The following is a 16,645-nucleotide window of genomic DNA, read 5'->3' on the forward strand; positions in this document are numbered from 1 at the left end:
TCCCCAGAACCAGGGATGATGAATGACATCACCAAGCCATACTCCTGCAGCAGCTCATACCCACAAGTGCACCAGCTCCAGGCCACAGGCTGTCCCTGGGCAAAGGTCAGCCACAGCTCAAACCAGACTCAACAGCAGGAGGCCAGGTTGGAAGCAGCAGACAACAGGTGGAGAGCCAACAGCGTCTGCCCACCATGAGCATACAGTCTGGAGGCCTTGGTCCACTCCAGTCTTCCTCACAGAGGTGGGAAGGGATGCTGGGCATGTGAGCATCTGCCAAACACGGGACAAAAACTACCAAAGGAAGACTTTTTATTTTCAAGTTTCTATGGAGATATTACAAACATGTAGACTTAAAAGAACATTTAAATTTTTTAGTAACTATTTAGCTTTAAAATAAAAATATGATTAGGCAAAATAATAAATAATGCCATCCCAGGTGAATTGTTAAAATCAAGTGTGTCAACTACCTGGTCACACCACCCACTCAAGGCCCCAATGCCCTCATACATCTCAGGCTACAGCTCACCCAGCCTCCTAGTGATGCAGGAATGAGAGGGCCACACTGTCCAAATCTTCACTTTATTTTTAATATAAAAATGCAAATTTGGAAACCCACCCTGCCTTTTCCCCCCTAACATAATGCTTTACCTCTTAAAAATAAAAATAAAGTACTAATTCTATATACATCACATGTACCATACAAAAATGTATCCAAAGGTCTATTGCTACCAAAGTGTTCTAAATTAAAACAAGTTACAGAAAGCCCCTCATTGTAAACAAAAGATTACAGGTTACAAAATCAAAGTACACACAGGCCAGTCATGTATATAACCACACAACACATTCTGCTCCCACACCAAAGTTGAATTTTTATGTGCCTGTATAAAAATGCATATCAATATACCTTTGCAAATTTATTTTTCATTATAAAGCAAATGAGTACACTTTCTACAATAAATAACCCGCTGGGAGGCAGGCCTGCAGGAGTCAGGGCGGAGCAGGAGACTCAGGGCAGACAGAAGGATGAGAACGGGCCCTGCCCGGCAGCAGCTGGCGGGACATTTTTTTGGTGATTTGCAAGTGATGCACACAGCATAAATTTATTCCCTCTTTGCACAAAGTACCATTCAAAATAATGTCATTTTCTTTCTTAAAATACACATTTGTCATTGTAAATTTACATCCCGTCTTATTAAATAAGCGGTACTCTGTGTAAAGAGCATGATCTACAAAATTATTAAACATTCAAAAGTCTTAAAAAAAAAACAAAAAAAAAAAAAACTACAGATTAAAGTAAGTGAGGCCGCGGCACCACCAGTGGGACACCCACACCGCACTGCTCGGAACACGCCTGCCCCACTTGCAAAGCGCCAAGACAAGATGGTTTCATAGAAAACTTGGAAGTGAAACCTCCCCCTCCCTGGGGAAAAAGAATTAAAGAACTACACCTAGAAAATCAGAATAAGTTAAGTTCTGAACAATATACAAACATGTACAGCTTATTAACACTATGGACAAGGCTCCCGGCTGGCTGTGGCTTTGCTGGAAGCCACCTCAGTCAATGTCACTGAGGTCACTGGCTGGCTCCCCATGGACCCGGCTCAGGTGATTCATGGCTCGATCAAATGCAATCCGCACGGCTTTCCGGATGCTCGAGTTCCTCCCTTCCATCATTTTCAGCTTGTCGATGGTCTCGTCGACACCAAGAGGAACCATCTTGGACTTGGGAAGCCACTGCCTTTTAGAGAGAAGACAGAGCATAAGAACCACCAACCCATTCTCAGTATGGTCCACCAACCACCAGCCCCTGTGCATAAGAAGGAATCTGGAAGTACACAACCCAAGCTCTCCACGTGCTGGGCCTCAGACAGGATGACTGGGGTGCACAGTGCACCTAGCCCTGTACTCAGGCAGGGCAGAAAAACCATGATACAACCCTCTTACCCCACCCAACATATCCAAGAGGCTATGGAGGTAAGTTGGGAGCATGCACCTGTGCACACAGAGCAGCCCAAGAATACACATGTATGTGATACACAAGGTAAGCCTAGGTACACACACACATGCACACAAGGGATAAAGCAGCACAGATGTGTGCACATAACACAGGTGGAGTGAACCCTGGAGCAGAGTAAGGAGGCACCCTAGGAAGACTCTAGAAACAGGACCATCAAGTGAGCAAGGCCAATGTAAGCCTCACTGATGAATGCCAGCTGCCAGAGAAGCAGGGCAGGGAGGAGAGAGGACCACAGGGGACCTGGTGAGTCCCCAAGAGTGCCCACTCCACAGGGGGCTGTGAAGCTCCTCCTAGTCCTAACATCTCCCAATCATAAAGGGCCACATAGGAAAGATCTGGACTCAACTAAATATGGTCCAGATGTCAGCAGGTAACACTCAATTTAGGATCTCAACCATGGCATAATAGGGGTCTCAATAGCTGTGGGTGAAGGCAGGACAGGGGAGATGGACACGGAACTCCAGGAAGGGGTGAAGCCTGTGTCCTAGCAAAGCAGTAGAGTCAGAAAGGCCATGCAAGGGAACCTGGAGCAAGAAATAGAGACAGCCTGAGCCACCCAGGAATCTGGTAAGTGACAGGAGCTGTCAGATGGGAAGTGACCAACACTCCACATCCCTTTGATGTCACTGGACAGTGCCCTTCTCGACAGACAAGGACCAGGACACAGACTACCTGGAGACACCCTGACTCAGCACGGGTCAAGCCAAGTCCTGGGACTACTAGGACCCAGCTCTGCCTGCTGCAGAGCCCAAGACACCACACTCACCAGCTTCTCTTATTGTCGAAAAACAAAACAAGGAACAGCTTCTCCTCAGACTTGGTCTGCATGTGCTCACCGATCTTCAGCACATCCAGGGGTGGAGCGGGGATGGTGACACCATTGTGGTGGCCAGGCACTCGTGGCATCTTGGGGTCAATGATCTGCCAAGGACATGCTCCAGTCACTCAAAGTATTCTCAAACTCAGAGCCACATGCCTTACACAGCCACTCACACACCTGCCTCCAGAGTCATGACAACACACATACACTCTTGGCAGCAGCACAGAACTGCAAGGTACAGAGCATGCTCTGGGGCCCATCCCAGGTCCCACCAGAAGACCCTACTCGCAACCTTCAGACTCACCAGTGCTGGGTAGGAGGGATAGCCGCTGCACTTGGCCCATACCACTTTCAGGGGCTCCAGGACAGAGGCAGCAGCATCAGTGGAAATCCACATGCTATTCTGTCCCACCTCTAGGAAAAAAGGAACCGCAGAATCAGGACCAGCAGGAGAACCCCCAACATACCCAGCACAGCCACATAAAAGCCCCCACCCAGACCCCAGCTTCCCTAGCTACTGGAGCAGGACAGTCTCATAGCACCACCTCAGTCCAGGAAAGGCAGATTACCTCACTTCTTCCTGTGGAGGTCAGGCCTAGAAGCCTGTCAAAGGCCTCCCTGCCTCCCACCCTCCCCAGTTCTAAGGCCTATGAATGACTCCAGGTCCCCAAAACCTCACCACACTTGAACTCTAAAGATGGGTTCCTTGGCATGTATCAGATGCCTATTACACAACCAAAAACCCAAGGCCAACTCCCGGCTTGCTCCACCACCACCTTGCTCTTCCAAGCCTCACTGAGTACATCCAGCAGCCCAAAACACACCCCAGGAGTCCATCATGTTTAGGCCCCCACTGAATACTGCAGGTAAGAGGTATCCAACCAGTCCCTGGTCCCGCCCACAGCAGCAAAAGAGCACATTAGCCTCTCCAGGCTCAGGACCTCCAGCATGCCCACCATACTGAATGCAGCCCATATGGCCACACCAGATTCCCTGCAGTCTCAGGCCCTTCCCATCTTCAGGTCTCTGCCCTGACACCCACAGAGCTCAGCTGCCTTCACAAAATGGCACCACCAAAGCCCCAAGCCTCAGGCAATAACAGGTGCGTCTATCCTTGGAGTTGGCTTGGCCCACTCTGACAGAAAAGTGTAAACAGCATCAGCCCAGCAGGCTCCCCTCCCTTACACCGTGGCTGAAGCTAGGAATGACCACCCTGCCACAGCATTCAGTTGTCAAAGCAGACAGCCTGGACAGATCCTGGCCTGGACAAACCTGATGATCAGGAACTATGCAGAACCAAGTGTACCCTAGCACGACAGAGTCATTCCTTCCCCATAGACTCTGTCACACAATGCAGCCCAGGACAGGCCTGAAACCCTGTTCAGCAACCCTCTGGTGGATAAGCATAAGTCCACACCTTTACTCAAATGTGAGGGCTTGACTCACAGCCCCAAGCCGCCAAGACCAGACTCTGTTCTGGGAGACCTCACCTCTCTAACCATTGTATTACAAAATGCCCACCAAAAAAATAAAAAATAAAATAATTTAAAAAAGAAAAAGTGTATCCCAACTCACCAGCTGCAATCCTGGCCGCCTTAGCATAGTTCCCGTTTTCAATACAGGATATCAGCTCACTGCGGTCTTCTAGTGTGTGTCTTCGCACAAGGGCAGGCTTCCCTCGCCCACACTTGGGTGTGCTAAAACTTGGGGAGAAAAAGCAGAGATGAGTCAAATGAGACTACAGTGAAGAGCCCCATGCCTGTGGCTTCATTGTACATCAGGTGCCAGGCTGCCAAGGGTATAGAGACCCAAGAAAAGTGAGCCTATCCCAAGGAGGGTACTCGGGCTCCCCTAACCCAACCGACACAGTAGTCGCCATAGAACAAACAGGCAGGGCTATGCAGACCACAACCTCAATAAGAGAAAGATTTGGGGAGTAGTAAGTATAAAGTGCAAGTTAATTATACACTAACTTAGATTAACCTTTTATATAGATTTACTTCTGGCTTCCAGTTAAATCTACCAAGTAGATCAATTGATCTCATAAGAAACTTTCCCTGAACGGCAAAGCACACATATCAACTAAACTCTAGGGAAGCCTTTCTCAAGAGGTCTTCAGATGAAAGCCACGTACCCTGCCCCAGAGAACAGGACCTACCTTGAGTCGCAGAGTGGGCTGTTGCTGGAACAAATACTGGATTCAGATGCACAGCGCCGTCGGGGCGCAGCTCTCCTCCCCAGGCCACTGCCCGGCTCCTGCTCGCTTCGGGTACCCCCAAAGCCATTGGTGAGACCTGGAACACAAGAAGCAGACAGATGCACGGTCACCTACCCCAAAGCAGCAGCTCAAGCCCAACTTATTCCTACACTTCTATCTTCTTTAAAATTAGAATATATTTTCCAAATAACTTTGTTTTTGTAAGACAGGGTCTCAACCGGGCGGTGGTGGCACACGCCTTTAATCCCAGCACTCGGGAGGCAGAGGCAGGCAGATCTTTGTGAGTTCAAGGCCAGCCTGGGATACAGAGAGAGTTCCAGGAAAGGTGAAAGCTACACAGAGAAACCCTGTCTCGAGAAAGAAAAAAAAAAGACAGGTTCTCTTAGAGCCCAGGTTGCTCTTGAATTCCTGGTCCTCCTGCTTCCAACCTCGTGAATGCTACGATTAGTCAGGAGCCACCACACATGGTTCATGTGGTGCTGGGGATCAAAGCCAGGGTTTGCGAATGCCAGCTAAGCACTGCACCACCTGGTTACAGCTCCAGCCCCACAAAGAACATTTGGTACAGACAAACCTGAGTCTTTGCTGAGTGAAATAAACACAACAGATCACAGTAAGAGCAGTCAAGGCAGTTTCCACACTCAACATGTAATTTCAACAAGTCCCATGAATGCAAAGCAAGAGAATCTGCTACCACTCCCCAAATTAACACATTGCATGCACTTCCATGAGCTTCCAACAAAGCCAGACTGTCCACTCTACAAGGAATGAGTGATGTCTAGACAAGGGCCCTCCAGTACCCTAGAGTGGTGGAATTTCTACAATACTCCACAAAGACACATTAATACCTGTGGAACATTAGAGAATAGTCCATAGAAAATTAAGTTTTAAAAGCAATTTTTTAAAAGTTTTTAAAAAGTTTAAAAGGTTTTTAAAAAGCTTTTTAAAAGTTTTAAAAACAACAACAAAAATAAACAACCCCCCCCCCCCAAACCAAAAACCAAAACAAATAACCCAACCAGGACAAGTAGGCCCTGGATTTCACCAGGAACACGGGGACGTGTTTGTGAGTGAGTGTGAGTGTGTGTGTGTGTGTGTGTGTGTGTGTGTGTGTGTGTGTGTTTCAAAATATAGGTGTTAACAAGAACTTTTTGTTTGTTTGAGACACAGAGACAGATTTCTCTGTGTAGTTTTGGTGCCTGTCCTGGATCTCACTCTGTAGACCAAGCTGGCCTCGAACTCACAGAGATCCACCTGGTTCTGCCTCCCGAATGCTGGGATTAAAGTCATGCGCCACCACCACCCAGCAACAAGAACTTTTTAAAAATGCTGAATGAAACACTTTAAAACTAGAAAGCTGGGCTAGAGAGATGGCTCAGAGGTTAATGCTGTTCTTCCAGAGGTCCTGAGTTCAATTCCCAGCAATCATATGGTGGCTCACAACCATCCGTAATGAGATCTGGTTCCCTCTTCTGGCCTGCAGACAAACAAGCAGGCAGAACACTGTGTATATATAATAAATAAATAAATCTTTTTTAAAAAAAAAAGTGTGGGCCCGAGGCACCTGAACAATCCTCAAGTCCCCAAGCGCCAAAGCTCATGGAGCTCTGCCCCAGCTGAGGCAAACCACTACTACACACCTCTCCCACAGACACCTGACCCACATTGGTGACCAGATAAATGAATGTCTGGACAAACACAACCACATCATCTTGATATTTGAAAAGTATTTTAATAAAGACAAATCTGAGTCAACGCAACCACCATATTCCTCCCCAAAAAAGTCTAATCTTCCATTTAAGTCAGTAAGTAGAAAAAAAGGCACAACCATGGCCCCTGCAGAGCTCCCTGAATCAGAAGGCTCATGCCTCCACGTTGTATGCTTGCCTGGCTCCTTCTGGCTGCACCAGCTTGAGACAGGGAAGGGGACAGAAATGGGAGACTGGCAATACTTTTTTTCATACATGCCCATCTTCCCATATCCTTAAAAATGTAAAAAAAAAAAAAAAAAAACTATTTTCAAAGTAAAACGTAAACTTCACATTTTCTTAGCAATATTTGAGGTGACTGTCTAGAAACAAGGTTTTCACTTCGTCCTCCCACACCACACCTGTGAAAAGGACCTGCTTGTGCTGACAAGGCCTCTGAGAAGCCTCTTATTTGACCAATGGCAAAGCAGAAGGCACATGACAGGGAAGAAGCCACACCCAACTCTTAAAGAGCCTCCATCCCAAGAGTTCTTAGGAGGCAGTGGAATATGCTGCTGCCTTTGGGGGGAAGGGACAACACCCACTGACTTGGGTCAGCAGATTCAACACAGGCCGCCCTCCCAACCTGGATAGACTGACAGAGGGGCAAAGTCCTTGCTCCAGGACCCAAAATTATAGGGAAGACTGCAAGCCCGGAATTATCTGCCACTGCTAGGCTGAGCAGGCAACAGCAGGCAGGTCTGAGGAGTCTGAAGGTCTTGGACAAGCAGGTCCCCATCACTGGCATGTCTGTCCTAGGAAGAAGGCCCAGGATAGGACCCAGAAGCACAGCCCATGTACAATTGGTGTTCCCAGCAAGGATGGCCACAGCAAGGTGCCTTGTTGGGGCCTAAACAGCCCCTAGAAGAAAAAGAGGAAAAACTAGGGTTTATAATTCTGGAAAGGAAAAAATATGATTAAATGTCTCTCTCTAGTTTTCCCAAGAGTTTAATTATCAGGGCACACTGCATCTGGGCTCCCAAGTCCACACAAACTTTTTCACACATTATATAAAAACACACACACCACCTTGAAAAGAAGTTGGCACAGCCCCGTGAAACTTGAGAAGCTTCCAGGAAAGACCCCTGGGGCTTGCTGAACAAAGCAGCAGCTCTCCAGGCCTGCTTTCCTGGGGTGCAGCAGCCCAAACAGGACAAAGGTGTTAATGGCCCAACCAGATTCTTGAGGGTTTCCAAGGCCTGAACATGTATGTCCTGAGAGGCAATATGGGCCAGAGACCCAAGCTTGAAAAGCTCTTCTTGCAGCCACTGCCTGGAGAAGACATGGCTTTGACACAAAGCCAGGTGTGAGCCCTCTCTGCCTCTACCTCCTTTGTGATCCACTTGCTCTATTGTCTCTCCCATCAGTTGTAGGATGGGAAACAAAATACCTTCCTAGCTCTGAGGCTTACATCCCCTCCGCCCTTGACAATCCAAACAGAAAGATGAGATGACTCCTAGACAGAGCCAGTGACCCCAAGCACATGTTGCAGAGGGTTCTGAAGTCTCCAAAGGCTAAGCAGAGCCCAAATACCTTGCTCAGGCCCAGAAGACACCACAAATGTGCCACTGCAACTAAGCCCCAAAGTACGCCCAGCCCCAGGCTTTTAAGTTGGCCCAGGTTTCCTACAGGACAACTGGAGTACACAGAGGGGCCAGTAAAGGACCCCCTGAGGTGCTTGGGTCTCCACTCTGAAAAGCTCACACCCACAGGCCAGGGAGAAGTCTCAGGTGGTCTACGTGCAAAGCTGAGGCATGAAAGTGGGAGAGCAGGGACATGATCCAAGCAGGGACATGATCCTTTTTATCCTGGGCTCCCAACCTGCACTATGCCAAGAGCCCACAAGGCTGTGGCCAAGTGAGAATATCAGGCTTGCCTGGCAAACTGGATTGACCAACCTCTCCACCCTCTACTGACCCCACATGGCCTATGAGATGTGTCTGAGAGTGTGGCCACTGTATGCATCTTTGCTGCTACTCCCACCACCAGCTACTCCACTGACTCATCTGAAACATGACAGCACAGGATTATGCTGCCCAAAGCTCCAACTTGTTCCCACCTACTGCACATCGACAAGCTTGTGTCCCATGCTGGACACTGTGCCCCAGGCTAGGAATGCAACCTGGCAGAAGTATCTAATATCCCCATGACACTTGACTTTGTTGTCTCCTAAAGAACCACACACTGGGCACATCTTTCAACCTTTGAATAAAAGCACAGCAAACAATACCGCCCCACCCACCACTTTTCCTGAGTATGGTCTATAAAGACACAGCTGCATATGGCCAAGACAGGCCAGAGGCCAGGCCAAAATGCCCAGTAAAGGGCAATTCCAGCAGGACTTCTTGGTTGGCTCAGCAGGCATTCGTACAGCTACCAACAAGACTAACAATGCTTAAAAACCCAAGAGAAGCTGAAGAAGAAAGAAGGGAAATCAGGCAGAGGACAAAGAAATAACACGCTAACAGCCAAGTAAGGAGTGCTAGTTAGGCCTCATCTGACACCTAGCCCAGGATGCCCTAACCAGAGCCCCCAGTCATCACAGGCCAGTTTTGGATGTGCTCAGGACGTGGCTCAAACTGTTGGATTCTGTTGTTCAAGCTACAGCAGGTTCCGCCACAGCGTTAGGCATTCCTTCATATCTATCCACCAGGAAGAACTGAGGCGCCGAACCGTCTGCTCAGCACCAGGGCTGCTCTCACTGCTGGGCTGACTTAGAGAGGGGTGAGCTGGCCAGGGAGAGAGATCTCCTCCAAGGGTAGGTGTCTGAGTGTCTGTTTAAAGGACGGCTCAACAGGTGGTTCCAATGTGATCCTCAAGAACTAGGAGCAAGGCAAGGAGGCAGTGAAGGCTTTGCATTCCAAGAGGCCATTTAGCAGAACTCCAATCCAAGTCGAGGTTAAAAGAAAAGGATTAGGATCCAAAGAGTGAGCTACCCAAGCACATTAGTGGTTAACTGAGAACCTGGAAAATAGTGAGAACCATTTAGTCTGACTGCAAGAGCAGGAATCATCTCCTCCCTCAACAGTCTATGGCCATGGAAGACATTTGGCTTGCTCACCACCACCCATTTCAATGAGAATCTCCACACCAGGAGTACAAGAGGTGACACAGGTCCTGGCCTGATGGTCCATTGATGGAAATAAACAAGCAGGCAGAGTAAAGAATCTACGACACAGAGCCAGCTCCAAAAAATGTGACATCATAAAATCAGTCACATCATGCTCTGCACTGCCCACATGTCCTGCCCGTCCTGCCCATCCTGCAGGCAATGAGCAAGTGAGCCCTGTGGGTGGGCAGTTTTAAAGTAAATAAGTCCGTACTTAATCTAACTTGGAATCTTGCAGTGCACTGAGGAGCACCAGAGAAGTCCCTACACGTTCACAGCGCCAGATGAACTGGGAAAGATCAGAAGTTCTGAATACTCCAAGTCCTCAAACAGCGAAGAACTGCAACTTGGAACAAGAAATCCAGGTGCGCAGAGAGCACCAGAAGGTTCGGGTGGAGGCGCAGCCAGCACCGATGGGAGGATGGGCCCATTCAGCCCGTGCCTGGCCCACCAAGGGCCAGGCAGATGCAGCAGTGGACGCCTCCTGCTCCTGAGGGTCAGATCTTAGTGCTAATAAGGCTCCCAGCTGCTCAGGAGTGCGTTTAGGAATTCACCATGCATCCACTGAAATCTACTGCCATTCTGGAATAAGAAAGCAGAAATCTCAGTCAAGATCAAAGGTACCAGGGTCACATGTCCTAAAGGTCTACAGTTAAGACTGCTTGGGACTCACCGTTATCACTGAGCACCCAAAAAGAACTCCACTCAGATGTACAAACCAGTAACATCTCATGAACTCCATGGTTAACAGCCCACAGGTGACAAATGGTCTAGGAGAGCCCATATGGCCAACTGGGCTACCTGGCAGAAGATGCCACATACACACAGCAAGAGCTCTGGACAGCAGCTACACGGTGGGAGCTTTCCCTGCAGTGTCCTGCAGGGTCAACAGACTTTCTGCTGCTGATAGATAGGAACCTTGAGGAGGCAGAAAGCCATTTCCACTCCATCCTGTGTACACGTCAGCTGGTACTGAGACACTCACTGAGCAATCCCCCAGCACCAGAACACAGCATACCGTGACTAGTTTAGCAACACAGGAAGGGTTTCCAGTGAACTCAAAAAGGCACCAGAGTCCTTCACTAAACGTGGCTAGGAAAAGCGCAATCTGTAGTTACAGAAACTCCCAAGAAGTCAAACAGCTTCAGCTTCAGTCTTTACTTCCAGTGGCAGATTGAAATGCTTCACAGAAACTGGGTTTATCAGGGGCTGGACAGATGGCTCAGCGGTTTAGAGCACCACCTGCTCTTCCAGAGGACCCGGGTTCAATTCCCATCACCCACCTGGCAGCTCACAACTGTCTGTAACTCCAGTTCCAGGGCATCGGACACCCTCACACAGACATTCATATAGTCAAAACACCAATGCACATAAAATAAAAATAATGTTTTTTTAAAAAGAAACAGGATTTTATCAAATTTTAAAATGCTATTGTCAGCTCATCGAAATAAGAGGGCATTGGAAGAAAAGTTTCTATGAAATTATTGAGTACAAAATAAAAATTAAATTAGCTGGGTCTGTTGGTACAGGCCTGTAACCTTAGCTACTTCAGAAGCTGAGGTAGGACGCTAAAGAGTTGTGGCCTATAAGTTATAGGAAAGGTTCAAGGCCATTCTGTCTCAAAATGTTTAAAAAGGGGCCAGCAAGGTGGGTCAGCGAAAAGGTACTTGCTACACAAGTCTGATGCATCCTTGGGACTCACATAGTAGAGAGAATTTTCTGACCTACACACACACACACACACTGTAGCATGTACGCAAACACACAAGTAAATAAACCTAAAAAAAAAATAAATAAAAAGGGCTCCATGGTACACAACTGGCCACAAGGCTCTGAAGTTCCAATGCATGTGGGGGTGGGCGTGGGGGTGCTCCCCAGCATCACACACACAAAAGAAAAAAAAATTTGTAAAGAGTTATTTTGTACCAAAAATCACAACTTATTGCCTTTGGCAAGACATTCTCTTCTGGGTGTGGTGCTTCCGGTGGGGGAAACCCAACAGATGGAGACAGGATGAGATGAAGAGGTGTCAACAGCCTACTGACACTACCAAGTCAGCCTTTCCCACTCAACTCTCTGACCTGACCACCTGGCAAGGCTCCAGAAAACAGAACTCACTCATCAGCAAGGCCTATGTGTTGTTCCCTGCTGACATGAAGAGCAAGCACCCGACACTGGAGTGCCTGGAAGGAAATGCAATTTTCCTCAGTCGTGGTTTGAATGAGAACGAATCCCTAAGATGATATATTTGAATACTTGGTCCTCAGTTGGTGGAACTGTTTGGGAAGGATTAGAAGGTAGGAGGAGGTAGGAGGAGGTGTGTCACTGGTGATAGGTTTTCAGGCTGAAAAGCTCAGGCCATTCCCAGTTAGCTCTCCTCTTCTCTGCCTCATGTTTGTGGACCAGATACAAGCTCTCAGCTAATTCTCCAGCACCATGATGGTGATGGACTCTAACCCTCTGGGACCATGAGCCATAAATTAAATGCTTTCTTTTACAAGTTACTCTTTACAGCAATAAAAAAGTAACTAAGACAGAGCTGGTATCAGGAGTTGGGTATTACTAGGACAGGCCTGACCATGATGCTTGTTGGACTATTACAGAAGACTTCAGGACTTTGGAATAGAAAAATAGTTGAATGCTCTAAGTAGGTCTAAATGGCCACCCTAATAGAAGCTCAGAAGACAGTAGCCCTGAGAGCAATGTAGACAGACTATGGAGGCCCAGTTCAAGAGGTTTCAGAGTGAAAAAACATTAGCAACTGGGCTAAAGACCATTCTTGTGATATTTTGGCAAAGACTGTAGCTGCTTTTTGTCCTTGTCTTAAAAATCAGCCTAACTGATATGTAAAATTAAATTAAATTATAAAATAAAAATTTAAAAAAAAATCAGCCTGAGACTAAATTAAAATGTAGGACTAAGTTTTGGGGCAGAGATTTCGACTCTGTTATATAGTTTCTAGTAATCACTCTTACATATGTCTAGAATAAAAAGAAGCAAGTGGGAGAAAAACAAAGCACAGTCTGAGGAGAGCAAGGATACCACAAAAGTTAGCGATGGAGCCAAGGCTTGTGCTGAAATAGATAGGAGAAATGAAACAAAGGGAGCAAAGAGAGTGGTATCCTTAGGATGAGATTCTACTCAGCTAATCCTGCAACTTGTGTGTGTGTGTGTGTGTGTGTGTGTGTGTGTGTGTGTGTGTGTGTGTAGGGGGCGTGGGGGGTGGCAGCTAAGGAATTATCCGTACCTAAAGAGCAACAACAAACCAAAGCTTATGCCCATGTAATTCAAGCGGGGCCAGGTCCCATCCCAAGGGCAGCCTAATTTAGTTCTTCAGCCTGGTGGTTCTGACTTCAGTCTTGAAGATACAAGAGTAAAGGAACTGTGGACTCTTCCTCCCTTATATGTTGGAAGCATGTGATCTGTTTATTTTGATTTTACAAGAAGTTAAATTAAGAGAGCAAGATTGTGAGATTATGGAGACTTTTGAAATTGGACTAAACGCATTTGGCAGTGTGATATGGCCACAAGCCTATAGGGATCCAGGGTTTAAATGAGAATGTCCCTCATAAGATCATATATTTGAATGCATGGTCCCCAGTTGGTATAACTGTTTGGGAAAGATTAGGAGAGCTGACCTTGTTGGGGGTGTGTCACTGGAGGTGGGTTTTAAGGTTTCAAAAGTCCAGGCCTTTCCCAGTTCACTCTTCTGCTTGCTTGCTCTCTCCCCTCTCCTCCAAGCTTAAGAATCAAATGCATGATCTCAGCTAATTCTCTAGCATCACGGCTGCCTGCTGTCATACTCCCTTCTAAGATGGTGATGGACCCTGACCCTCCACGAGCCACAAACTCAATGCTTTCTTTCCTAAGTTGCCTTCATCATGGTGTCTCTTCACAGCAGTAGAAAAGTAACTGAGACACTTATCTACATGTGCCAGGATAACAGATAATAATAACCAAGCTTTAATCCAGGACCAAAACCAAAAGTACAAACCTATTTCTAACAGAAAGCAAATGTTGACAATCTGATGCTGGTACCAAAGGGCCTAATGACAGTCATTGTTCAAGAGCTTTAGCACCACCCTTCCACACTGTGTTCTGGCTGAAGGTAGATAGGAAGCTGTAAGAAAGCCAAGCCAGCATTATTCAAGCACTGCACAGGGAATTTTCATGCAGGGCAACATCTTGGGAAATGAAACACAGCTTAGCTCAGTAGTGGAGCCTGGGTGGTGGCTCAGTGGGTGAATTCGCTTGCTGTTAAGCCTGATGACCGGAGTTCAATCCCACATAGTGAAAGGAGATAATCAACTCCCCCAGTTTTCTCTAGATTTATTCCATCTCCCATATGTGTGCACCCTGTGGCATGCTCCAAACCAACCAAATACAGGAATAAACTAATTCAGAACTTTTAAAAAGGACTGTCTCTATTAAAAGGAAAAAAGATTAGCAGTAAATGAGAAATTTTTTGAGTGTGATTATATCAGGCCATTAGCAGTACAATGTACATACACTAACAAGCTACCAAAAAAAAAAAACCACTGGAGAAACATTAAAATATTCCTTAAGCCAATTATGCAAAGTGTTGCAAGTAATGAAATGACAGACTGTTTCAGAGCACCCAAGGGACAAGCAGTCTTCAGGAAGGGAACTTCAGAAAGTCTTCAGGTTCAAATCTAGAGCCCTGAGTTTGTGGCAACTGAGTAGAGCTCCTAGGTGCCAGGTATGGCCAACTGGCAGGTCACAGGCTACACACATACATGCACACAATAAAAGGTACTCAACCAAACCACATTTGAAGTTGCGCTTGATATGTGGAAAAATTAAGGGAAAGGAGAAAGGGGCCAGAGGAAGGGCAGGGCCAACCAGGGCCAGCCATAGCCAGCCCCTGTGCTGCCAAGAGGCTGGATGGAGGCCATTGCCTGAAAAGAGTTCACAGCTTCTGAAAGGAAATCCATGTTGTCTGTCTTCATCTCTAGAAGTGAGACTGCTTCAACAACAAGAGCTCACTCAGTCCCCTGGTTTCGCATGAACAGACCCCTGGAGAGGCAGCTGCCCCTGACATTTACCTGTGTCCAGGCGCTTTCCCGGGGACTCCTCCTCCACTTCGGAGTCTCCACATGTGCTCCTCGACCTTTTCCTTGGCTGCAGTAGAGTCTCCAACCTCGGAAGGACTACAGACAAAAAGGTTTTGGTCCCTAGCTGAGGAGAAGTTGGCTGGGTTTCAGTGTTCTTGGCAGACTTTGGGGGGCTTACACTTTTCGATTTGCAGAAGAGAACAGAAGTGCGTCTGTTTACATCGCTTGATGGCTCCGCCACTGCGGAGGCCGCCGCCGCCGCCGGCACATCGCCACTACTGGCGAGGGTGGGCTCTGGAGGGTGTCCGCTTACCAGTGCGCTCTGAGTGCAAGTGCTATGTGATTCATTATCAAATGTGACTCTTTTGAATAGTTTACTCTGCTCGGGGTTGAGTTCTACTGGTTTGAGGGTTGGTGGTTCTGAATTAGTCTCCGAGTTTGAAGGAAGAGGTAATGCATCTGATGGTTCAAGTTTAGGGGGAGATTTATCTCCTGAAAAAATTATAAATAAAGTGATTTTGAAAACTGAAGATTATAAAATCTATTATAAAACTTATATAAATGTGAAGTCCACCAAAACACTAATTCAATTAAGGAAACAGCATCACACACAATGGTCTGCTGAGCAGTGAGCAGCCCGGGGCCATCGGGTAACACTGTGTGTGCTTCCCTAACCAAAGACTGTGGGCCTGGTGTCCTAACCCCAGGTGCACAAGTTACTTTCTGGAGAAAACTTGAGAGAGCATTTCACACACAGCAATATTAAATCTCTTATCTGAGTTCAGGACAATTTCTGCATTGATATTCACTTACCTTGAGGAAGACTAAACATGCACAGAACTAAGGGAGCCTTAAGAGGTTCTCACAGCACTTTATGCTGTACCACAAGGTGGCAAAGAGAAGGAAATCAAATATTAAATCATCTGACCAGGGCTTTCTAAGTCAAAGCCCAAAGCAGTGAGTGGCTGGGGAGGACTCTAACGGAGACAAGACCATCTTCTACTACCTTAGACTATACAGACCTGTGGGCTGTAGGTACTACCTGTGAGTTCCCCCAACTCTACCTTTATAGCTTTAACAATAAAAAATAAAAAAAGACCCACAAAATTATTTCAACCTCTTTCAGAAGGAATTTACAAATTGCCAACATGGAGGAAAGAGCTGGCTCCCAGGTTAAGAAGAGCACTTGTTGCTCCTGTAAGAGACTCAAGTTCAGTTCCCAGCATCCACGTGGCAGCCAAAAACTCATCTGTAACTCCAGTTCCAGGGAATCCAACACCTTCTTCTGGCCTCTGTGGCACCAGATGTGAATTTGGTGCACTTACATGCAGGTAAAACACTTATATACACATAAAATAAAAATAAAACTTTTTACTAGCATGAACTAATATTGACCTGACATCTTAATCTTTAATTCAAACCCCAGAAAGAAAGAAGTATCGTCCTGTCTTCACACACAAAAAGAACAGAATGGCAGTGAAGCCCACGGTGTAAGATTAGCTTAGGCCCCGCTGGGCTAACTGATTCTGAGATTCTCACTACAGGGCATAGGCCAGAAACCAAGAGCATCAACTGAAACAATCCGGAGTAGCATATAATTAGCAGGTATGGTTTTTAATTTATTCAAACTACAAACTTCCCATAAAACATTGTCA

At 46.9% G+C, this 16,645-nt stretch overlaps 1 protein-coding gene across 3 annotated transcripts in view; it reads right to left on the reverse strand.

Annotated features, from left to right (window-relative positions):
* Window positions 1-295: 295 nt before the first annotated feature.
* The window catches only part of Brd1 (bromodomain containing 1), a 44,917-nt gene continuing 28,567 nt past the window's right edge, over window positions 296-16,645 (reverse strand). The window contains exons 8-14 of one of the 3 annotated variants that reach the window (XR_013046544.1): window positions 15,169-15,482; window positions 14,982-15,086; window positions 4,999-5,134; window positions 4,416-4,543; window positions 3,145-3,254; window positions 2,787-2,941; window positions 296-1,741 (exon numbers count right to left, since the gene is read on the reverse strand). Coding sequence is in view for 2 of the 3 variants with exons in the window: in XM_076556525.1 (XP_076412640.1) it covers window positions 1,558-1,741; window positions 2,787-2,941; window positions 3,145-3,254; window positions 4,416-4,543; window positions 4,999-5,134; window positions 14,982-15,482 (1,214 nt within the window). In the remaining variant the exon portion in view is untranslated. Of the gene's footprint in view, window positions 1,742-2,786; window positions 2,942-3,144; window positions 3,255-4,415; window positions 4,544-4,998; window positions 5,135-14,981; window positions 15,483-16,645 lie in introns of all 3 variants that reach the window. The other 2 variants (XM_076556526.1, XM_076556525.1) reach the window with 2 other exon arrangements.

Source organism: Peromyscus maniculatus, chromosome 20, assembly GCF_049852395.1.
Source record: "Peromyscus maniculatus bairdii isolate BWxNUB_F1_BW_parent chromosome 20, HU_Pman_BW_mat_3.1, whole genome shotgun sequence".
Lineage (NCBI taxonomy): Eukaryota > Metazoa > Chordata > Mammalia > Rodentia > Cricetidae > Peromyscus > Peromyscus maniculatus.